The 24,256-nt window shown below is 41.5% G+C and overlaps 2 protein-coding genes and 1 long non-coding RNA gene across 6 annotated transcripts in view; 2 read left to right on the top strand and 1 right to left on the bottom strand.

Moving 5' to 3' along the window:
- Window positions 1–9,341, top strand: part of KIF23 (kinesin family member 23) — a 43,363-nt gene extending 34,022 nt beyond the window's left edge. The window contains exons 15-24 of one of the 4 annotated variants that reach the window (XM_061157973.1): window positions 222–380; window positions 1,259–1,416; window positions 2,051–2,224; window positions 2,701–2,880; window positions 3,185–3,493; window positions 6,107–6,337; window positions 7,111–7,193; window positions 7,386–7,464; window positions 7,923–7,993; window positions 8,689–9,341. In XM_061157973.1, coding sequence (XP_061013956.1) covers window positions 222–380; window positions 1,259–1,416; window positions 2,051–2,224; window positions 2,701–2,880; window positions 3,185–3,493; window positions 6,107–6,337; window positions 7,111–7,193; window positions 7,386–7,464; window positions 7,923–7,993; window positions 8,689–8,704 — 1,460 coding nt within the window. In that variant the 3' untranslated portion in view covers window positions 8,705–9,341. The remainder of the gene's footprint in view (window positions 1–221; window positions 381–1,258; window positions 1,417–2,050; window positions 2,225–2,700; window positions 2,881–3,184; window positions 3,494–6,106; window positions 6,338–7,110; window positions 7,194–7,385; window positions 7,465–7,922; window positions 7,994–8,688) is intronic. The other 3 variants (XM_061157974.1, XM_061157975.1, XM_061157976.1) reach the window with 3 other exon arrangements.
- LOC133066666 (uncharacterized) lies at window positions 32–21,137 on the bottom strand. Its single transcript, XR_009695188.1, has 3 exons — window positions 21,084–21,137; window positions 15,643–15,771; window positions 32–343 (listed from the first exon to the last, which is right to left on the bottom strand). It is a non-coding gene; the product is annotated as an uncharacterized LOC133066666 (long non-coding RNA).
- A 74-nt stretch (window positions 21,138–21,211) lies between these two features.
- On the top strand, window positions 21,212–23,391 carry RPLP1 (ribosomal protein lateral stalk subunit P1). Its single transcript, XM_061157977.1, has 4 exons — window positions 21,212–21,422; window positions 22,130–22,204; window positions 22,930–23,047; window positions 23,260–23,391. Exons 1-4 carry the CDS (start codon window positions 21,351–21,353, stop codon window positions 23,337–23,339), a joined length of 345 nt encoding a protein of 114 aa, XP_061013960.1. The 5' UTR covers window positions 21,212–21,350; the 3' UTR covers window positions 23,340–23,391.
- The last annotated feature ends 865 nt before the right edge of the window (window positions 23,392–24,256 follow it).

Here is a 24,256-nt window from a genome sequence, read left to right as displayed (position 1 = left end):
CAAACAAGAGCAAAAAAAGTCTGAACCAAAGTATACATCACATTTCTTTTATTATATACTCTGACATTTTTTTCTTCTTTACAACTCATCTCATTTTTAAGGAAATATGATGAGCCCAACAAAGTACACTGTTAACTGGACTGGGGCTCTTACCAGTGTTAAACTTGTTTGAATAACACTTTCTCTCCTGTGTGACTTTTTTTTTAAACAACTCCATACAGAACCGCTGGTTTCAGAAGTGGTTTTACAAAGTTTCCCACCTCTGCCATCCTGCGAACTTCTGGATGTCAATGACGAGCAGACTCTTCCCAGGCTGATTGAAGCATTAGAGAGACGACATCACCTACGACAAATGATGATTGATGAGTTTAACAAGCAGTGTAAGGGCAAACTGTTTATAGTTATTTTAACATGAGAAATTTGCAGGAGTTTTGTGTTGGGACAGCATCTTCAAGGAAGGATTATTTTGTCTCTGAACTTAGTATCCCCCCAAAGGCATCATTTTATATCCTAAGGATATAAAGCAGAAGATCAAAGTGGATGTGAATTTATCCCCTTTAAACACTAATAGTCATGATGAAAGGGACAAGAGCTACTTCTTAGCTCCTACTAGTTATTTATATGCAAGGCATTTAGCATGTATTATATCATAATAACTGTATCTTTGAGAAAATTACTTAATCCTTTATTTCTAGTTTCCCTGTCTGCAAAATGGGATTATAACTGTTCCTGCCTCAGAGGAAGGGTGTTAAATATAAGGATAAATGAGATGATGTTTGAAAATCATGTATGACATCCTGGTACATAGGAAGTGCTTATTGAATGTATGTATTCTTATCACCATTGTAAGAAAAATGTGAGAAAAATGGTACTTAAATCTCCATTTTAAAATGAAGAAACATGCTCAGAAACAAATAACTTGCCTACGTCACATGACTAGTGAATGGTGCATAGGGATTTCAGCTTGAATTAACTGTCCCTAAGGCTAGTGTTACTTCTGTTTCTGCATTTGTTCTCAAGAAATTATTTATGCTATAGTGCAAAATGAAAGACCTAAGTGTTTTTTCAGTAACAAAAGTGTCTCTTGTGGATTTGAGAATCAAACTCTTGATGTCCTTCCAGACTTGTTTTCTGCTTATAGACTTTTAAAGGGGTATTTGCTAAAGAGCTTCATTTTATATAAATATCAGTTATAAAAGTTGACTTCACCAGTTATTTTGGAATTGGAGTAAACTTGGCCTGCATGCTTTTGTTTCAGCTATTAATTTTAAGGCTTTGTTGCAAGAATTTGACAATGCTGTTTTAAATAAAGAAAACTATATTCAAGGAAAACTAAATGAAAAAGAAAAGGTGATCTCAGGACAGAAACTGGAAATAGAACGACTGGAGAAGAAAAACAAAACTTTAGAATATAAGGTTGGTTTGGGGATTATTATAATGGATGTATGTGCTGGACATTTAACACTGGTCTGATTTAGCTGTTCTACTATACGGACCTGCAGCTGCTGCTTCCTTGGGAGTTATCACTTGGTTATTTGCTAATCTTCATCCCATTCCCCATACAGAGGAACTATTAATGAATGGCAATAAAAGGGTAGATAGAATACTCTTTTTGAGACAGACCTTACCAATTGATGAGAATGTTCTGGTGTTTTAGTTTTGATTATAAATTGCTTTTTGACTTACTACTGAGGATAATTTAGGGGATACATGATTCATTCTAAACAGAAGCTAGTCTCAAACAATACAGTGTTCTCCATTCTGAAAGTGGCCTTTATAAAAACAAAATTTTAGGGAACAGTAATTTTCACATGAAATCAAATTTCATCTTTCAGTGAGGAGCTTGTTTAAAAGTCCTCATTTCTAAGAACAGAGATGGGCATTCAGATGAAATTTTAGAGGAAAAGGTTTTCTTCATGATTCTTCTTTCCATAACTATGCTTGCATAGGCAGATTATAAGAGAGATTATTTTAAAGAGAGAGAGATTATTTTAAAGCTACTTGAAATGTTTACACATCAAATGTTGACCATAATGGTCTACATTCCCAGGTTGAGATTTTAGAGAAAACAACGACCATCTATGAGGAAGATAAGCGCAATCTGCAACAGGAGCTTGAAACCCAGAATCAAAAACTTCAGCGACAGTTTTCTGACAAACGTAGACTAGAAGCCAGGCTGCAAGGCATGGTGACAGAAACAACCATGAAGTGGGAGAAAGAATGCGTGAGTGTCATTCCTACAGTATCCATCTCGTGGGTGACTGATTTCTTAACTACAGGATTCTGAGTGGCTTGCACTGGGGTCCCTGGTGGCTCAGATGGTGAAGAATCTGCCTGCAATGCGGGACATCTGGGTTCAGTCCCTGGATCGGGAAGATTCCCTGGATCCGGAATGGCAACCCACTCCAGTATTCTTGCCTGGAGAATTTCATGGACAGAGGAGCCTGGCAGGCTGTAGTTCGTGGGGTCTCGAAGAGTCAGACACGACTGAATGAGACACACACAGCGTTTTAGTGGTGGTGGCAACAGCGGCCACTACTCAGTCCCTTTTACTTCTTTCCTCTGCCCTTACAAGTCACAGCAAATTAATTAGCGTTATGAAGAACTGTCATCTTTAGGAAATAAACCGTTCAGGTGAACCGGTGCAGTTGGTTTGGTGTAACTGAATTAGACTACTTATTGCCATTCATAAACCTTCAGGAGCGTCGAGTGGCAGCCAAACAGCTGGAGATGCAAAATAAACTCTGGGTGAAAGACGAGAAACTGAAACAACTGAAGGCGATCGTTACTGAGCCCAAAGCTGAAAAGCCAGAGAGACCCTCTCGGGAGCGGGATCGTGAAAAAGTTACCCAAAGATCTGTTTCTCCATCACCTGTACCTGTAAGTTGTCTCTAGTTGTGTAATAACTTCAAAGTCATAGAGAAGATTTGTTCAGATTAGCTGACTATTTCTATGAGAATCAAATTTTTTGTTTTAAATTTATTATATTTCTCAAATTTCTATTTATACTTAAAAAATTTAGTATAAACACAAATTTAGTGTAAAATTAGTAATTCAGTACAAAAATTATGTCTTAAAAAGTTATAAAAGAATTATGTCTTCATGAGCTAAAATTATAGCAAAGTAATGAATTGTTTCTCAGTTTTTCAACTCCTGCTCATTAATTTCTCTTCAATTTTTTTAGCTTTCTAGTAACTATATTGCTCAGATTTCCAACGGCCAGCAACTCATGAGTCAACAGCTACATAGGCGCTCTAACTCTTGCAGCAGCATTTCTGTAGCTTCCTGTATTTCGGAATGGGAGCAGAAAATTCCTCCGTACAACACACCTCTCAATGTCACATCTATTGCGAGGCGTAGGCAGCAGGAGCCAGGACAAAGTAAAACTTGTATCGTGTCAGACAGAAGGCGAGGGATGTACTGGAATGAAGGCAGGGAGGTGGTTCCTTCGTTCAGAAATGAGATAGGAGTAGAAGAGGATCGCTGCAGCAGGGTTAGTGCCAGTTATCACTTTAAAGCATTGTAGCAATAGATTTTACTGTTGTGTGTTTCTATAACTCGGTTCTGAAAGTTCACCGGAATGATGGGTGAGCTCTAATATAAGCAAGGTCTGATTTTTCTGTTAGTTCGAAAGATCAAATCACCCTGAAACTGAGGCCTAGCTCTTCATCTGAAAAAAGCCTAGCCGCATTTGGCACAGACAGTGCCTCATGTTCAGTGAACACGTGCTCCTCAGCTGCATGAACTGATGAGCATCCACAAAATCAGTGACTGTCTTAGAACACATTTTCCATTCTTTTCTTTTGGCTTTTCTTCCTCAAATTGGATTTTTTACTTTTTTTTAATTTCCATTTTTAAAACTGCTTTCCTGGACTTTTATTTTAAACAATAGACATGTAAATATTTTTCTCCTTCAGCCTTTGACAGTAAGCCATAGACTTTGTGTCCTACATACATAACCACAATCTTCATCACACCTGAGAAAGTCAGTGGTGTCCCAGTAATGGCTGTTCGTTTTTCAAACCTTGGTCCTATCAAGGTGAATACATTATATGTGGTTATTATCTCTTTAATCTTTTTAATATAAAGTAGTACTCCCCCTTTTTTTATTTTCATTTTTTGAGGAGCCCAGGCCAGTTGTTTTATAACTGCTGAAGGAAGATTTACATGGCCAATTAATCGCTGTTAATCTCAAGGGCTTTGTCTCAACTTAGAAGGGCTCTGCCTCATTCAAGGTTGTTTAAACAAATTCATGTTTATATTTTCTTCTTAAAGATTAAGGTAAAATTTTCCTCTGAATCTGAGTAAGTTAACAAAGTTAATATTGTGAATCTACATTTAGTAAAATTTTAATATATCTAAGAATTTTTCTTCTAAATAATTTAATCTTATAGTAAATATTTGCTTTAGATTTTCTTATTGTATAATTTAGGGTATAGAAAATATTTCATTTAGGTGGCCTGCATTCCTGATTATTAAGGGATGATGATGAATTACAAGGTTAAAGGCAACAGATAAGTCTAAAGTCGCTTAAGCTCTTTACTCTGCAGATTTTGCTTTAAACCTTTTTGGGGAGCAAATTATATGGTGATTGGTCTTTCTGATCAACTCTAATAAATCCTCCTTATTTCATGCAAATTTATAGACTGAAAACTATTCAAGGCCTACTTATGCCTGGTCAACATTAACGTAGTATCTAATTTGGCTAAGAGATATTTAAGAGAATTTACTAGAGATCCTTTAACTTCTTCATTTGAAATCAAAATCTTTTTAGAAGTGCAGCAGAATACACATCTAGGTTTGTTGGTCAAAAATTATGTCACTTGGACTCAATTTACATACTTCAGTGAGGAAGAAAACTTAAATGTTTATTTCATAAATGACAGTAGAGTGTAAGGACAGTCATCTTCCAAAGTTTGTTTCACAATGTCTATTGCTAAATGTGTTTGAGAAAACTATCACCTTTGCTAAATGGTAGGTTGTGAGAACCTCTTTCTTCCTTGTTCAGCATTAAGCCGTTTTAAGAATGGGACATTTCCTGCTTGTTGTGAGGCTTGGGTATCCTGAGTGGCAAAGGCTGTTGCCCATGTTTCGGTGTCATGATTTTGTCACTGGTGCATTTGTTTCTTATAATTGTACAGGGGAAATGCCTCAGTTCTCCAGATACACATTTTAAATTAGGTGTCCACACTTGACCCATTTGGAAGGATTTGGCCTGTGACAGACCGTTTCATTTGCTTTCAGTTGTGCAAACAAAAACTTTGCAAAGTTACAAAGAAACTATTAACTATGTTCTGTATGTGATTCCCCCCCCCCCCCTTAGGTTGAATGTGCTAAACTTAACTTTTCTAAATTTATATAACATTTTACTGGAAGTATCTAGTTTTATATTGCATGATAGAGACTGATTTGATAGTGTATTCTTTATCTGGTTCTTGGAACCTTTATGAGATGTTTGTGAATTTTTCATAAAGCTATGTTTTGAGATTTTTTTAAAGTATGCAGAAGTACTTTATTTACATTCTTCTAATCATTTTATACACAAGGTTCTTAAAATACCTTATGTTTTTTAGCATGTATGTACTATACAGCTCCATCAGCTTTTGCTGGGGGGAGAGGTGTATTTTTTTAATAGGAGTATTTTCACTTTTGTTTAGAGGCCTATGATATGTTTAGGACGTTTATTGATCTTTTTGAAGCTTTTAACATAGTTGTGGACCTAACAGATTACTTCACAATAGCAGGAACAAATACTGGTTTTTGATCAAGAATGCAAAAATGAATTATTTGTCCTAAACACCACCTATGCAGGAAAGACTAGCAGCCTTACCAGAACTTTCCCTTCCACTCTTTGTTGAAAGGGAAGATCTCTAGTAGAATATATAATACATACATAAACTGGAGTTTAAAAGATGTTTGTTGGTTTTGCGTTTACATACAAAGAGAACATTTAAATTGCTTGAGTAACATAGCTTTTGAAAAGGTTCACGCATTTGTTTTCATACCGTCACCAACTAAAGTAGCCAAAACTGCTGCACTTCTAACAGTACCCTCAGATTAATTCTGGGTTATGCTTGTCTCTTGATTCCTCTCTCAATCCGATCAGAATGCACCACCAATTCGTCTGCGACACAGACGCTCACGCTCTGCGGGAGACAGATGGGTAGATCATAAGCCTGCCACTAACCTGCAAACTGAGACAGTCATGCAGCCACATGTCCCCCGTGCCATCACTGTGTCTGTTGCAAATGAAAAGGCACTAGCTAAGTGTGAGAAGTACATGCTGACACACCAGGAACTAGCCTCCGATGGGGAGATTGAAACTAAGCTAATTAAGGTAAAAAGTTTACACAAGAGAAGGAAATATTCAAAAAACAAAAAACCATTTACTCTTCTGTTCCTTTGATGACACATAGGCAGTGTCAACTAGAAGATAAATGGGTATTTGATAAAACCTTTTTGTTTGTTAGAAAAGTTACTCCTTGGGTTAAAATCTGTTAAATTGGAGCTAAATCTGTTAGAGGAACTCCAGATACATACTTTTAATTAATGTGCATTTTGTTTTAAATCAAACAAAGAACTCCTGCCGTTGCTTAAGAGTACTGTCATTCGAGGGAATTCCTTGGCAGTCCAGTGGTTAGGACTCTGTGCTGTCACTGCCAAGGACCCAGGTTCAATTCCTGGTCTGGGAACTAAGATCTCACGAGCTGTACCTAACGGCCAAAAAAATAAAAAAGATTGTACTGTCACTTGTGTATGAGAGAAGGGGAACATCCACAGAGGAAAGTATATTGCCTTAGAACATTTAGAAATTTGCTAGATTGCTTGATCTTTAGTGTAGTTTTTAAATTACTGGTTGAATAAAAAGGAATGTTATTTTCTGCAAATAAGAATGCTGTTAATTACACTGCATTGGACTTCTTTTGTTTAGTGAGACATATGTACACAAATCTTTAAAGTATTTTAAGGTATAGACCCAGCAGTCCAAGCACCATCTGGTTTTGTGGATGGGAATTTTCATAAAAGTCTTAAAATCAGTTTGAAATATGTATGTATGTATATCATTTGGATGTATAAAAGTGTAATGGTGATCTTTTCTCCTGGCTGTAGGGTGATGTTTATAAAACAAGGGGTGGAGGACAATCCGTCCAGTTTACTGAAATAGAGACGTTAAAACAAGAATCACCAACTAGGTGAGTGATAATCAAATTGCTTTCTTTAGAGGGCTGTAATTTTCTTAGCTGCTCATTCTTGAGGAACAGACTAGCCTGTAAAAACGTGTCATTAATTCTCTGAAGGAGTATATATGGTATTTCTCTATTTCTAATATTTTTCCTGTTCTTAGATGTAAAAAATAACTGTTGCGTTGTTCCCTTTTTCTGTAGCCGAAAACGAAGATCATCCACAGTAGCACCTGCCCAACCAGATGGAACGGAGTCTGAATGGACGGATGTAGAAACAAGGGTAGGAGTTAAATATTTGTAGGGCTGTCATATATTAAGCCCCGCGGCTATAGCTTTTCATGCTCTTTGAAACAAACAGCCAAAGTCTGATCTCACGTGGCCAGTGCCGCCTGGAGCCAAATCAGAGGAGGTATTTGTATTTCTGCTCTGGTCTTACTGATGGAGCTCTTCAGTTTGAAGCCCCTGTTTTTAGTGTAGTGGGACTGTGCCCAAGAATCAAGGAAGACAGCATCACCCTAGAAGAACAAGAATGTCCATCAAGCTGGTCTGTCCTCTCAGGAGCAGAACTGTTATTCCTGGGGACAGATTTGAATAAAGAGTGTGGGACGGTGGGGGCCAGGCTCCAGCTTTTACCACTAACTTTCTCAAGAAGTCTTTCTGATAGAAAATGAGATTACCTGGATGGTCTCTAAAGACCATCGTGCCTCACAGCTTTCCTCTCTGTGGTTTTCTCCCCAGTGCTCCGTGGCTGTAGAGATGAGAGCAGGCTCTCAGCTGGGGCCTGGGTACCAGCACCACGCACAACCCAAGTGAGTACTGACCAAGTGTGGTCTTTCTCTGTCTTTTCTCCCCACCCCCCTTGTCCCTACATCCACTTTTTTTTTTTTTTAAGAGGATCTCTGTGGTTTCTCTTTACCCTCTGGAATATCGTGGCCTTACTGGCAGACTACAGTAGGCAGTAACAGTGCTGAGACCCCTGGGGGGTTGGATGAGAGCAGTTAGAGCTGTAAGAACACTCACTCTTGTTCCTAATTTGCCGAGTGCTCATAAAGCTTTCAGAGGCCTAAGGGAGATCACCTGTAAGGAGGGGAGGCTGGGGTCAGGGGTGACAGCTCCTCACATAATTCATTCTTTCCTAACCTCCCTCTTGTTATAGCAAGAAGTGTTCATTAAAATAAAACAGAATGGTGAAATTTGTGGTAGGGAAAAACACACCCCAGAGTCTGGCCCATTCTTTTACAATTTTAAGCCCCCTTTTTTCGAATATCTAACTATACAGGTCCATGTGTCCATTTCTGACATACGTATGTACTCCTTAGGCAATCTGGAAAATCAGTGTAACAAGATAAAGATGGGAAGTCTAATTAAATACTACATAAGCATATTTTATTTGCTTTCTTAGAAGGACTTTAACTTTTCCCATGATAAAACAGGAATTCTCGCAAAAAGCCCTTCTAGAGTATCCATTGCAAAATTCAACACTAAATGCTGGTTTTCATTTTAGGCGCAAGAAGCCATGAATTGACAGTTTCAATAACAAAAGAACATTTTCATCATTTGTGTTGGTGATTTCTCCAAAGCAGTGCCTTCTGAAAACTTGTAAAACTCCAGCTTTGTTGAAAATCACAGACCTCATTATGTCATCACACACTGGCCTCCATCAGGGATTCTCCCCTGTGGCTCCAAAGATATCTAGGAATCTACACCTTTTTATATTATACACCTTTGCCATATTTAATATTAATAGCAGAGAAAGACCCCTCTTTCTCGTTGCTGTATGAACTTTTTTATATTGCTATTTTTTTGTATATTTCTTGTATACTTATATACTTATAAACTAATTCATGCATGTGTCTGTCTTGGATGATTAAGGAAAAATATATCTAGATCACGCTTTGCTTTTTATGGTGACTTTTCAACCTGTTGTCTGAGTATTTCTTAAGGATTTATAGACAAACAAATGCTGCTGCTGATTAGCTGCGAGGATGCACTTTAGACACACATCGGACAACTCAGCCTGAGACACCAGAGACTCGCCGATACTAACACCAGTCTAGGAAGGGGTCTGGAGTTTTGTATGTATGTACTTTCTGACATTTAGTTATGTCAAAAGAAATGAAATAAAAGCACTAAGAAATACAAGGCTATGTGATGGTAATTTAACACATACTCCCAGAACCTAGCACCATGCTTTTCATTTAGCTGGCAATCATTTGTGGGAGGAATTAAACAAAAGCACTAGAAACTGCTGTCACCATGCTGAGGATACTTGTTTCAGCATGCCAAGAAACAGGTTTGAAAGGGACTATTTACTCTGCTGAAAACCAGGAATACCCTCCCAGCCCACACAACCCGCTGGTGTACTGCAGTCCACAGGCCATCCTTCCTACATAAACTGTGTTTGACCTGGAATCCTCCTTTTACTTCATTCAACTAACTTAGGGTCTCAAGAACAGCACTCAATCTCCAGGTATGGAAATTTTAAATTACTGGTTATCATAACCTAACTGACATGTGCAGATGAAAAGCAGAGGAGCAGGCGATGGCACGATGGCAGTGTGAGCTGCTCCTTTTCTTCTTTTAGTTACAACTAACTGTTCATGGGCTTCCGTGGTGGCTCAGACAGTAGGCTGCCTGCAATGCAGGGGCCCTGGGTCCGACCGCGAGTCAGTCATAACTGAACAAAAGTTTCTCTGGACACTACACCGCAACATGCAAAAGACTTCTACCGAAAAGAACGCAGGTGGGGAGACCTTAGCAGGACCGCGGTCCCCAGAGTTGTGAGCCTGCCTCACCCCACCTGCTGGGGAGGGGCGGGAAGTGCGTCTGTGGGGAGCCAGGCACACGGTGCGGGGACAGGAACCAGTTTGGAGGCCGAAGAGGCTTCCTCCGCCAGTGACCACGGCCGCCTCCCTGGAGGTCTTGAAGTGGCTGCCTGGCTGGGCACGGCGGGAGGAACCCGTTTCTCGGCAGCAGCACTAAGTCCTCAGGAGCCACTAGTGGGAGTGGGCTGGGGAGACGAGAGCAAAGGGCACCGAAGGGTCTCACTCCCTGTCTGCCTCGGGTTTCAGCCGGAGGTCTGCGCGCGGCCCTCTGCGGGGCTTGCCGCAGTGGAGGGTCCCCGCCTGCTGTGGACAGCCACAGGTGCTAAGCCCACACGTGCCCACCCTGCCGCCTGCTTTTTCTAGGCTGACTTTTTTAACAGGCTCTGCCCAGCATGGCCCTAGAACCAGCTCAGGTAGAGAAACCAAAAATTGAGCTATGCCGCCACCTTGTGGAGAACAAAAGAAAGGCTTCTAACAGTCAGTGTTGAACTGGAACATCTAACAACTAGTAAGAAGTGTGTTACTTCAAACTCGGTGGCAGAGGCACATTTTACCAAACGGAAAAATCACGGTGACATGGTATCCCAAAGAGAAAAACTAGTAATTCTTCAGCAACTGAATCCACAGGCACAGAATACTGTAATCTGATAAAAATTAGCAACAGCTGTGATGAAGGTACAAGGACGCTTAGGCAGTCATTTACCAAATATAGATGTTATTTACCAAATATATTGAATTTTCAAAATGAACCAAATTCTTCAGCTGAAGAATTCAACGAATGAGATCAAGAATATGTAGAAAGCTTAGGGAGTCAGGCAGATGAAATCTGGGAGAGAATTAGCAACTTGATTCTTAAAAAGTGAAGAAAACCTAAGAGAATTCGCATACGTGATGAGATGAGAAAAACAAATGTGAGTGAGAATAATGGTCTATCCAAAGGAGCAGAAAGGGAGAGGGGAGCAGCAGAGAGTGTGTATTTAAAGAAATAGCCGAGACTCCCAAGCCAGGGAGGAAACGACCTAAAAGCCCAATAGGACACCCTATTATCTCAATGCCAAAAGACCTCCAATTACATCAAAAGTCATTAAAAAAATAATAATAAAGGCAACAGTGGGGAGAAAAAGTAACTTACAAATGAATGCTTGCAAGGCTATCAGTGGATTTCCCAGCAGAAATTCTACAGGCCAGGACAAAGTGGAATGACATATTCAAACTGTGGAAGATAAATATGGCCGGCCAAGAATACTTTATCCAGCCAAGCTGACCTTCAGTTATGAAGGAGAAATAAAAGCTTTCCCAGACACACAAAACCTGCTTTACAGGAAATGCTAAAAGGAGTTCTTAAGTTGAAATAAAATGATGCTAACTAGTGACACAGAAACAAATGAAAGTACACATAAAAAGAGGCAAACTGTGACATCAAAAGTATAAAAGGGGAGGTGTAAAAAGTGTTGAACCATTACAGGAGAATGAAAATAAGATGCTATCAACATGAAAAGGACTATTTTACTTATGAGATGTAGTATGAAAGCTACAACGGAAGAGGTGAGTGAAAAACCTGGCTTGAAACTCAACATACAAAAAACTAAGATGGCATCTGGTCCCATCACTTTATGGCAAATAGAAGGGGAAAAGTGGAAGCAGTAACAATTTCTATCTTCTTGGGCTCCAAAACCATTGCAGATGCTGACTGTAGCCATGAAATTAAGAGATGCCTGCTCCTTGGAAGAAAAGTTATGACAAACCTAGACAGCATATTAAAAAGAGACATCACTTTGCCAACAAAGGTCCTCATAGTCAAAGCACGGTTTGTCCAGTAGTCATGTGTGGATGTGAGAGTTGGACCATAAAGAAGGCTGAGTGCCGAAGAACTGATGCTTTCAAACTTGGAGAAGACTCTTGAGAGTTCCTTAGACAGCAAGGATATCAAAATAGTCAATTCTAAAAAAAATCACCCTGAATATTCATTGGAAAGACATGCTGAAGCTGAAGCTCCAATACGTTGGCCACCTGATGTGAAGCACTAACTCTGGAAAAGACCCTGATGCTGGGGAAGATTGAAGGCAAAAGGGGGAGGGGGTGGCAGAGGATGAGATGGTTAGACAACATCACTGGACGCAATGGACGTGAGTTTGAGCAAACTCCAGGAGATGGTTGAGGACAGAGGCGGCTGGTGTGCTGCAACCCATGGGGTCACAGAGAGTTGGGACACGACTTGGTGACTCAACAACTACCAACACCACAAAGCAAAAAAACCAGAGGCGAGAAACATAAAGAAAAAATGCGGAGTAGACTGAGCAAGCCACTAAGGAAAACTACCACTTTACAAAGGTATAAACAGGAAAAAGATAAAAAAAAAACAAGGCAAGTGACAAGATAGCAATAGTGTGTCCTTATCAATAGTCACTCCAAATGCATTGTTACTTATAGGTAGAAGCAAAAAAAAAAAGTTATAGAAATGAACCCATTTACAAAACAAACAGACTCACAGACTGGAAAACAAATTTATGGTTACCAAAGGGGAGGGATAAATTGGGAGTTTGGGACTGACATACACACTTCTATATTTAAAATAGATAACCAACAAAGACCTACTGTGTATAGCACAGGGAAATCTGGTCAATACTCTGATAATCTAAATGGGAAAAGAATCTGAAAAACAACAGATACATGTATATGCAGAACTGAACCACTTTGCAGGACACCTGGAACTAGTACGACATCCTTGAACAACTACACTCCAATATAAAACCTAAATTTTAAACAGGGGACTGAACCAGGAAGAAACAGACAATATGAGCAGGCCAATAATAACCTCACAGAGAAAACCAGAGGACAAGATGGCTACACTGGAGAATTCTACCGAAGAATCATTGTCATCAACCCTTCTCAAACTCTTAGGCCAGCATTAACCCGAAACCAAAGCCAGATAAGGACACAAGAAATGAAAACAACAGATCAGGATCCCTGATGAATACAGGAGTAGAAAATCTCAATAAAGTATCAGCAAACTGCATTCAAGAACCCTTAAGAATTGTATACCATGACCAAGTGGCATTTATGCCTCATATGTAAGAATGGTTCAACATACATAAATCAATAAATTTAATACGCATTAATAAAAGATAAAAATCACATGATCATCTCAATAGATGCAGAAAAGCTGTTTGACAAAAGACAACATCCTTTTGTGATTAAAAAAAAACCCTAGCAGACGGGATGCAGAAGGAACATACCTAAACATAATGAAGATCATGAATAACAAACAGTTAAGATATTTTCACTGGAGAAAGAAAGCTTTTCTTCTAAGATCAGGAGTAAGACAAGGATGTCTACTCTCATTATTCTTATTCAATATAGTATTGGAAGCCCTAGCTAGAATAATTAGGCAAGACAAAGAAATCTATCTGAATATAATGAAAATACTACCTTGAAAAGATACCTAACCCACATGTTCATTGCAGCATTATTTACAATAGCAAGACAAGAGTCCACCAACCAATGAATGGACAAAGAAAACATGTTATATATAATCACGATGAAATACTATTCAATTATTAACAAGGAATAAAATCCTGCCATTTGAGACAACATGGATAAACCTTGAGCATATTTTGTTAAGTGAGGTAAGTTAGACAAGTTCTGTCTGATGTAACTTATATACCCATCTGAATGCAGTGTTCCAAAGAATAGCAAGGAGAAATAAGAAAGCCTTCCTAAGTAAACATTGCAAAGAAAGAGAGGAAAATAATAGAATGGGAAAGACTAGAGATCTCTTCGAGAAAATCAGAGACACCAAGGGAACATTTCATGCAAAGATGGGCACAATAAAGGACAGAAACAGTATGGACCTCACAGAAGCAGAAGTTATTAAGAAGAGGTGGCAAGAATACACAGAAGAACTATACAAAAAAGATCTTAATGACCCAGATAACCACGATGGTGTGACCACTCACCTAGAACCAGACAACCTGGAGTGCTAAGTCAAGTGGGCCTTAGGAAGCATCACTATGAACAAAGCTAGTGGAGGTGATGGAATTCCAGCTGAGCTATTTCAAATCCTAAAAGATGATGTTGTGAAAATTCTGCACTCAATATGCTAGCAAATCTGGAAAACTCAGCAGTGGCCACAGGACTGGAAAATGTCGGTTTTCATTCCAGTCCCAAAGAAAGGCAATGCTAAAGAATGCTCAAACTACCACACAATTGCACTCATCTCACATGCTAGCAAAGTAATGCTCAAAATTCTCCAAGCTAGGCTTCAACAGTACTTGAACCAGGAACTTCCAGATGTTCAAGCTGGATTTAGAAAAGGCAGAGGAACCAGAGGTCAAACTGCCAACATCTGTTGGATCATAGAAAAAGCAAGAAAATTCCAGAAAAACATCTAATTCTGCTTCATTGACTATGGTAAAGCCTTTGACAACAAACTGTGGAAAATTCTTAAAGAGATAGGAATACCAGACCACTTGACCTGCCTCCTGAGAAATCTGAGTGCAGGTCAAGAAGCAATCGTTAGAACCGGACATGGAACAATGGGCTGGTTCCAAATTGGGAAAGGGGTACGTCAAGGCTGTATACTGTCACTCTGCTAATTTAACCCTATACAAAGTACATCATGCAAAATGCCAGGATGGATGAAGCACAAGCTGGAATCAAGACTGCTAGGAGAAATATCAACCTCAGATATGCAGGTGACACCACCCTTATGGCAGAAAATGAAGAGTAACTAAAGAACCTCTTGATGAGAGTAAAACAGGAGAGTGAAAAAGCTGGCTTAAAACTCACCAATAAAAAACTAAGATCATGGAATCTGGTCCCATCACTTCATAGCAAATAGATGGGGAAACAATGGAAACAGTGAGAGACTTTATTTTCTTGGGCTCCCAAATCACTGCAGATGGTGACTGCAGCCATGAAATTAAAAGATGCTTGCTCCTTTGAAGAAAAGCTATGACTAACCTAGACAGCATATTAAAAAGCAGAGACATTACTTTGCTGACAAAGGTCTGTAATAGTCAAAGCTATGGTTTTCCAGTAGTCATGTGTGGATGTGAGAGTTGGACCATAAAGAAAGCTGAGCACCGAAGAATTGATACTCTTGAACTGTGGTGTTGGAGAAAACTCTTGAGGGTCCCCTGGACTGAAAGGAGATCAAACCAGTCAATCCTAAAGGAAATCAGTCCTGAATACTCACTGGAAGGACTGATGCTAATGCTCCAATACTTTGGCTACCTGATGCGAAGAACTGACTCACTAGAAAACACTCTGATGCTGGGAAAGATTGAAGGCAGGAGGAGAAAGGGACGACAGAGGATGAGATGGTTGGATGGCATCATTGACTCAATGGACATGAGTTTGAGCAAGCTCCAGGAGTTGGTGAAGGACAGGGAAGCCTGGTGTCCTGCAGTCCATGGGGTTGCAAAGAGTCAAACGTGACTGAATCCAAACTTGTAAAACTCAAGCGTGTTATGGTGGTTACTTGGGCATGGGAGGTGGGAGGACCCGACAGATGTTAAGTTTACTACATGCAACAAGTATAAATAAGAGATATAATGCACAGTACAATGAATATAGACAACAGTACTGTACTCTAAGGAGCTTCCCAGGTGGCTCAGTGGTAAAGAGTTTACCTGCCAACGCAGAGGACGCAGGAGACATAGGTTCAATCCCTGGGTCAGGAAGATCCCCTGGAGAAGGAAATGGCAGCCCATTCCAGTATTCTTGTCCGGGAAATCCCATGAACAGAGGAGTCTGGTGGGCTACAGTTCATAGGGATGTAGAGTCAGACACGACTGAGTGCGCAGCACACACACACTGTATCATAAATGTCAAACTTGCTAAGAGACTAGAACTTGATTACTCCAACTAGTAAAAAGATCTTGCCTGGAGAATCCCATGGACAGTGGAGCCAGGCAGGCTACAGTCCATGGGATCACAAGAGTCGGACGCGACTTAGCGACTAAACCACCACCACCATTATGTAACTCAGGGAACCCGCCTCAGTGGTCTGTGGTGACCTAAATGGGGAGGGAATCCAAAAAAAGAGGAGATATAGGTATAGCTGATTCACTTTGCTGTATGGTAGACACTAATACAACATTGTAAAGCAACTGTTGTCCAATAGAAATTAACTTAAAAAATAAAATTAAAAAAAAAAAAAGAAATAATTATGAAATGTGATACAGGTGCTAATTATTACTACGTCCATGTGTGCTCAGTTGTGTCTGGTTCTTTGCAACCCCATGGACTGCAGCCCGCCAGGCTCCTCTATCCATGGAATTTTCCATGCAAGAATACTGGAGTGGGTTGCCATTTCCTTCTCCAGGGAAATCTTCCCCACCCAGGGATGGATCCTGTCTCTTGCATCTCCTGCATTGGCAGGCAGATTCTTTTATCACTGCGCCACCTTGGAAGCCCAATTATTATTACAATGGCAATCATTACAATACATAAATGATCTAATTATACATTACAAGATGTTGTATATCTTAAATTTACACAATGTTACATGTCAAATGTATTTCAATAAAAAATGAAAAGTAGATTTTTGCAATTGTAAAAAAAAAAGCACTAGATAATATAAAAATAATTTGCCACGAACTGACAAATTCAGTGAATTTCCTTGACAACCATATGTGCTAAAGCACTTCAGTCATGTCTGACTCTGTGTGACCCTGTGGACCGCAGCCTGCCAGGCTCTTCTATCCATTGGGTTCTCCAGGCAAGAATACTGGAGTGGGTTGCCATGTCCTCCTCCAGGGGATCTTTCCCACCAGGAATCGAACCCAGGTCTCCTGCACCGTAGGCAGGTTGTCTACCACTCGTGCCACCTGGGAAGCCCAGAGTATCTGTGTATTAACTATGCTCTTCTAGACATTTCAACAAAAAACATGGTTTTGGGACAAAATCAGAAATGGTACTATGGAACATCATGATGAAACAGCCATCCTTAGCTGAGTGAACATACACTTTTTTGTCTTTTTTTTTTTTTGGAGGCTGATTTTTTTTTTAATAATTTTTTTTTTTTTTTATCAAATCTCAAGTTTGTGTACACGACACACAGTGAGGCCAATCAACACCCAAACTAGTTAGAGTCTGGAACAGAGAAAAGTTTATTACAGACTGACACAAGGAGATGGGTGCCTTATGCCCTAAGAACCCCAAAGTTACTGGAAGCTGTCAGCAAGCCCCTTTATTCAGCAAGCCCCTTTCAAAGCAAAAGGTGAGGGAGGGGCCTGGCTAGTTGCTCCAAACTTCCTGGTGTCCGATCCTTTGTTCTTGAAGTCTGGTCATGGTCAGGTAATGATGTTCCTGTAAATCTCTATCAGATGAATGTTATTCTCGGTCCTGACCAGAAAGGGCAAAGTCCCAAGGCACAACTTTGACCCACCAAGGTCCCATCCTGCCTAAGAGGAGGTAGATCTCAGCTGGCAGCTCCTTCAGGGCCAGGTTCCCACATCCTGCCCAGCTGTGGTCCCTGAGTTCACCCAACCCACAATAGGCCCAGTCTCCTCAGGCTGCCAAATGGGGACACCAGGTCTCACAGATCTGCAACCCAGGCAGACGGCCACTGCTAGAAGGTCACAGAGACAGGCTTGGGGGAGAGGTTCACTGCTCCTCAAGGTCTGGGCCACGGCTAATGGAGGCCCTTAGCGAGAGCTCTGGAGTTCTGCAGGACGTAGTCCCCAGTCTGTTCCCTGGGCCCTCCAGCTCACCTGGTGGCCCAAGGCTGGGTGAGCTGGAGGGCCTCTAGGAGAAGGCCTGGATCTGCCTCTTCACTCACTCTCCACCTGATGACCACCACACCACCCACCCTTGGCTAAATCGGTTCCCTGGTGGTCCCCCACCAACAGTTACTTGCGAGAAGGGCCCACTGCGGGCTGACCAAGAGCTGAGCAGGACACCTGCAGCCGCTCACCGACAGCCGGCTGCTCGTGGGCGTGGCCCAGTGAGGCACCGGAGCGACGGCTCGTGGGCGTGGCCCAGTGAGCGCCAGAGCGACGGCTCGTGGGCGTGGCCCAGTGAGGCACCGGAGCGACGGCTCGTGGGCGTGGCCCAGTGAGACGCGAGAGCGACGGCTCGTGGGCGTGGCCCAATGAGACGCGAGAGCGACGGCTCGTGGGCGTGGCCCAGTGAGGCGCCGGAGCGACGGCTCGTGGGCGTGGCCCAGTGAGGCACGGGAGCGACGGCTGAGCAAGGCCTGTCCCCCAGTAACAGGGAGCAGAATAAAGCGCACAGCAATGGCTACCTGCTAAGGACTCTGCTCATCTTGCTCCGTTACAAAATGACAGTTTATCTGTTTTTTAAAAATTTGTTTAATTTTAATTGAAGGATAACTGCTTTACAATACTGTGTTGGTTTCTGCCATACATCAACATGAATCAGACATAGGTCTACATATGTCCCCTTTCTCTTGAAACTCCTTCCCACCCCATATTTTTTTTTTTTTTTTATTAATAGTGAAGGTGTGATATTATTCCTAACAAAAAGCAGATCCAAAGCTCAGGGGAAAAGACAAAATCCACTATTTGTAAGCAAGGTCATATATTTGTTTCGAGAATGCTTCAGAGTACCTCTCTCAATAGATGCTACTCTATTTCTTAACTATTTTAAATTTTTTAAAATGTCACACTGCTTAGTCTTTTGAAATACCTTTTTTTTTTTTTTTGCCTCACTAAGCCGTTTGCTATCTTAGTTCCCCAATCAGGGATTGAACCGGGGTCTCTAACTGTGGAAACGCTAGAATTCCCACGAAATAGATCTTAACAGGAAGCTTTTACTATAATATGGGAATGTGGGGTAGTAGAATTTGTCTGAAGTAAGAGTATGTTGAATCCAGTAAGTCTCTGAAAGGGAAATGCATCAGTAATTGATGTTCTGCTTAAACAGTTCTAAATAGTTACGAAGAACAGCTGTAGTTAATTGGGTGCTCAGTCTCTGATACCCTGTAAAGGTGTTATTTGTCATTTACAGGTGAAGGAGACTGAAGGCAAAAGGGAATGGGACGGCAGAGGATGAGATGGTTAGATGGCATCACTGACTCGGTGGACATGAATTTGAGCAAATTCCAGGATAGTGGAGGACAGAGGAGCCTGGAGTGCTGCAGTTCATGGGGTAGCAAAGAGTTGGACACAACTTAGCAACTGAACATCATCAAACTAAAAATCTTCTGCACAGAAAGTGAAACCATCAACAAAATGAAAAGGCAACCTACTGAATGGGAAAATATACTTGGCAAATCATGTGTCTGGTAAAGAGTTAATACCCAAAACATACTAAAAATTCACACAACTCAGTAACAAAAAGCCCCCAAACAACTGAATTTTAAAAACAGGCAGATCTGAATAGAGGTTTTTTCCAAAGAAGACATACAGATGGCCAAACAGGTACTGGAAAAGGTGCTCGCCATCACTAATCATCAGGGAAACAAAAAAACCACAACTCACACCTGTTAGGAATGTCTATCATTAACAAGTGTTAATAAATGTTGGTGAAGATGTGGAGAAATGGGAACCCTGATGTACTGTTGTTGGGAATGTAAACTGGTGCAGGCACTATGGAAAAAGAGTATGGAGTTTCCTCCAGAAATTAAAATTAGTATAAGATCCAGAAATTCTACTTTTGGGTTTTTACTTGAAGACAACGAAAAAAGGTAACTTGAAAAGATACCTGCATCCCCATGTTCTCTGCAGCATTATTTACAACATCCAATGCGTCAATAGATAAAGAAAATGTGATGTAACACTATTCGGCATAAAAAAGAATAAACTCTTGCCATATGAGACAACATAAATGGACCGTGAAAGCAGTATGCTTAATGACATGTCTGACAGAGAAAGACAAATACCATATGATCTCATTATATGTGTAATCTTAAAAAAACAAACACAAAAAAACCCAAAACAAGCTCACAGATACAGAAAACAGGTGGTTGACAGGTGAGGACTGGGGGGAAGGGACTGAAAGAAATTGGTGAAGAGGGGTCAAAAACTACAAATTTCCAGTTATAAAATAAGTCAGTCATGGGGATGTAAGGTACAGCATGGTGACTACAGCTAATAATGTATCACGTATTTAAAAGTTGCTTATAGAGTAGACCTTATCACAAGAAAAAAAACTGTTGTCTATATAATATATAGTGATAGATGTTAACTAGACTTAAGATGGTCACTTCCCAATATAAACAAGTATCTATTATGCTGTATACCTTAAACTAACGTCAATTACACCTGAACTTAAAAAATTCTAGAGAAAACCTCTCAGTATGAATTCAACACCAGTTTTCTTTAGCTTCAAAGGACACAAACAGCAGTGCAGCACCTAGCGAGACAGCAGCTACATCAAGAGGTTTATAACATCACAAGTGCATTTTCAAGGCTTTTACACCGAACCCTAGGTCCTTTAAAATTAAAAAAAAAAAAAAAAAGAAGTTGAAGTGGAAAGTTCCCCTATATTTCTAATATATCTTTTATGCTTTGGGAAGGGAAAAAAAAAAAGGACAAAATTTACTCATAACCCCCAAACCCATCCCTCTCTGCAAACAGAAGCAGGAAGCACTGAGTTTAGGTTCCCAGATTTCAAATCTAGGTTCCGTCTCGCGGTAAAGCGGAATCTCGGGATACCAGGACTACATTTTAATTTTGGAGATAATAGTACTAACCTCTTACACTGGGTGAGGCTTAACTGAATCTTTGTAGAGTGTGGCCCAGTGCCTGGGATATAGGCGTTCAAATGCGTCTGCTATTGCAACGCTGCAGATTTCCCATTTTCTCCTATATTTTATCGGAGATGCTGTTCTAGGCACCCGGACCTCCCGGCTAAACCCGTTGCTGCCCTCCAGCGGGTCGCTGCCCGCCAAGGGTGGGGACTGGGGAGTGGGCTGACAACGTCATTAAATGACTGCTTAAGAAGTGTCATACGGGCTACAGTAGATGGGAGGGACGCCTATTTCCCTAGGTAACTTTTCCGTAAAAGTATGCTTACTGTTCACAAACCCTGAGAGGTTAACCCATACCAAAGCAGTTAGCATTCACAGCCGCCTAACAACTTTTTGAACCCGCGAACTACTTACAGGTTTGCGCACGCGTTTTCAGCGGGAAGTCGCGGTTTGATCTATCCCCGCCTCTTCCGGCCCCGCCTCTTCCGGAAATCCCGGGAGCCGATTGGTTCGCGTGACCGGTATAAGAAGCTGCGCGCAGGCGCGCGGCTCTCTTTCCTCCGCTGCCGCTAAGGTGCTCGGTTCTTCCGAGGAAGCTAAGGCCGTTTTGGGGTGAGGCCCTCACTTCATCCGGCGACTAGCACCGCGCCCGGCAGCCCCCACCTAGCAGTCGCCTGCACCATGGCCTCCGTCTCGGAGCTCGCTTGCATCTACTCTGCCCTCATTCTGCACGACGATGAAGTGACGGTCACGGTGAGTGCGGGCCTGGGCCGGCGGCGTGGCGGCCTGTGTGGGCGGCCGGTTCCCCACCCTCGCAGGCGTCCGGGGCAGGCCCTTCCGGTGGGAGCGGCGGCCGTCGACACCGGGCGGAGGGGCGGACTGGCGGGACGGGCACCCATCGGATGGGCCCATGTGCGGACTGTTTGCGGCGTCGGCCACGTGCCCGCCCTGGAGTGAGTGAGTTTCACCTACAGCGGAGCGGTCCGACTTTGAAAACCTTTTTCTTATTTAGAGAAACGTGCAACCTGTGGGTAGCCTCATGCGCAGTTATAACGTGTCCCAGGACACTATATCTACTTTGGGTGTGATTTCCTTGGCTCTCTGAGTAGGTCTTGTGGGGCATGGCTGTGTGGTGTGGAGGGGAACACTGCGCTCTGCTCCACCTCTGGCCTTGCCTCACAGTTTAAAATAGCAGTGTAACTTGGGCAGGTCCCAGCTGCGAAATGGCAGCGATGAACTCGAGGCCTTGCAAAGTACCTGGCACACGGGAGCAGAAGCATTTCTTCAGAGTGGAAGAAACGGTCGTCTTAGATTAGTTTACATACAGTGCCAATAGAGTACTCGGATTGGTAAACGGTACTTTTGTACCCAGTTTATCAGTGATTTGCTTTCAATTTGCAGTATTTTGGAGACATTTACGAAAGTGCTCTCTGATGGGGTACCCATTTTGTTTGTTTTAGGAGGATAAGATCAATGCCCTCATTAAAGCAGCCGGTGTAAATGTTGAGCCTTTCTGGCCAGGTTTGTTTGCAAAGGTAAGGTGATGGTGAAAAGGTGATTTGGAGAAGCAAGCTTTGGAAGACCTACTGATTTATTCAATCACGTGCTCCTGCTAACCTCCAAAAGTGCTGGAAGGCCCTATATGTTTCACTGGACTTGTCCAAATAGAAGGGGTATTTCCTCATATTTCCATCTCTAGGAGCTAATTCTGGTTTTGCTCTGGTGTCTTTTTCTCATGGTCTCATACCCTGCTTTCTCTAATGTTCTAAAATCATGAGGAAAATATATTACCAGGTCATTCTTTCATTATAAAAGGGTCATCCAAGATATACTATCCATGATGTTCCAAGTAAATCCTGCCAGCATGGTGGTGACATTTTACTGATTGCTTATTCTGTATTGGAATATAAAAGACCAAGGAATTTAGCGGTGGCCACCTTCCACGGTGTAGGTTACTTAATCTCTGGCAAGTGAAACTAATAGCCTCTAACTATTCACCTCCTGTTCTTCAATCTTGAGATTGGAAACACTGTGCCTATATCTCTGTTAGTGAATTCCTTTGGGGAAAATTACATAGAATTACATAACAGTCTGAAAAGATTGAATTCACTGTTAAGAGGAGACATGAACTGTGGAAAAAAATCCTAGTTTGAGCGTTTAAGGTATCTTGAAATTTCTACTTGTAAGTTAAGCCAGCATTTTGGTGCTGTAATAGGAGGCCAGAACTAAGCATTTACCTGAGTATGCACATGTGTTGCAGGCTTTGGCCAATGTCAACATCGGGAGCCTCATCTGCAACGTGGGGGCAGGTGGACCTGCCCCGGCAGCTGGTGCTGCACCAGCAGGAGGTCCTGCTCCAGCCACTGCTGCTGCCCCAGGTAGGAGACTTGTATTGGAGGGAGGAGTGTGGAGATTAAAGGTACTAGGGGCAAAATTCTTCATTTGCTAAGAGTAGATGTGTAGAAATCTGAAAACAAGAGGCATCATTTGATGAGGGAAAGCTAGGATATTTTTGACTATGTGAGTTGTAGGGCCTGGAGCTCTTTGGAGTTTTAGTGAGGTAACTGACTGTCTTTTGCTTTGTTTTTAGCTGAGGAGAAGAAAGTAGAAGCAAAGAAAGAAGAATCTGAAGAGTCTGATGATGACATGGGCTTTGGTCTTTTTGACTAAACCTCTTTAGTAACACATTCAATAAAAAGCTATTTGCTGCTGTTGGTCTTAACTGATAGTTCTGGGGGGGTGTTGTGTGAAAATGAACTTTGGCTTTCAGTGTTTCTGAACATGACAGGAGCTGGGTGCAGTGTTGAGAACTGCATGGGGAGGCTAGAGGAGAAAAGTTCAGAGCAGACACCTTGTCCAGATTACTCACATGACTTCATGATTACAGGATTTGTTCTTTAGACCTGAATAAGTCACTGTTAGGCATGGGGGTGTGTGATCCAGATCTCAGATTTTTGAAAGATGAAGTAGCTCTGTGGGGAGGAGTGACTGAACAATGGTACGAAGGGTAAATTGGTTCATTTTTCAAAATGCCAGGGCCACTCTAGAACTTGGATTCATATAAAATGTATATTCAGAGCATCTGTTAGGTGCTAGGCACTTGGCACATCTGTGCATTTGGTAGGGACATGAGGTTGTGGAGTTGTAGGACTACAAGTCTCAATGGTCCATTGAAGAGTTGGACATGACTTAGTGATTGAACAACAACATTCAAACAAAGTAAGTGGTCCTAGTAAAGTACATAAGTATATATAGCATATTACCATTTATGTAAAGCTCAAAACACTTTTAAAAGGCCCAAGACATTCATATCTGACAGAAAATTGTAAGGTGTAAATAAATTAGGACCTTGAGACAGGTGGGGTACAATGAGAAAAATAACAAGTGTCATTCAAATTTTGGAGATAAACAATGAATAACGGCTAACCTAAATGAAGGCCAGTATAGTGCTAATAAGTAATTAGCACAGTAAATTCATGGATTAAAACCACACAGTGACTCCAAGTGAAAGTCCACTCAGTTGTGTCCAACTCTACGGGATTCTCCAGGTCAAAATACTGGAGTGGGTAGCCTTTCCCTTCAGGGGA

The sequence above is a fragment of the Dama dama genome, chromosome 12 (genome assembly GCF_033118175.1).
Source record: "Dama dama isolate Ldn47 chromosome 12, ASM3311817v1, whole genome shotgun sequence".
NCBI classification, from domain to species: Eukaryota; Metazoa; Chordata; class Mammalia; order Artiodactyla; family Cervidae; genus Dama; species Dama dama.
The sequence above is the reverse complement of the archived record's forward strand: the minus strand, read 5'-3'. Positions and strand labels throughout refer to the sequence as shown.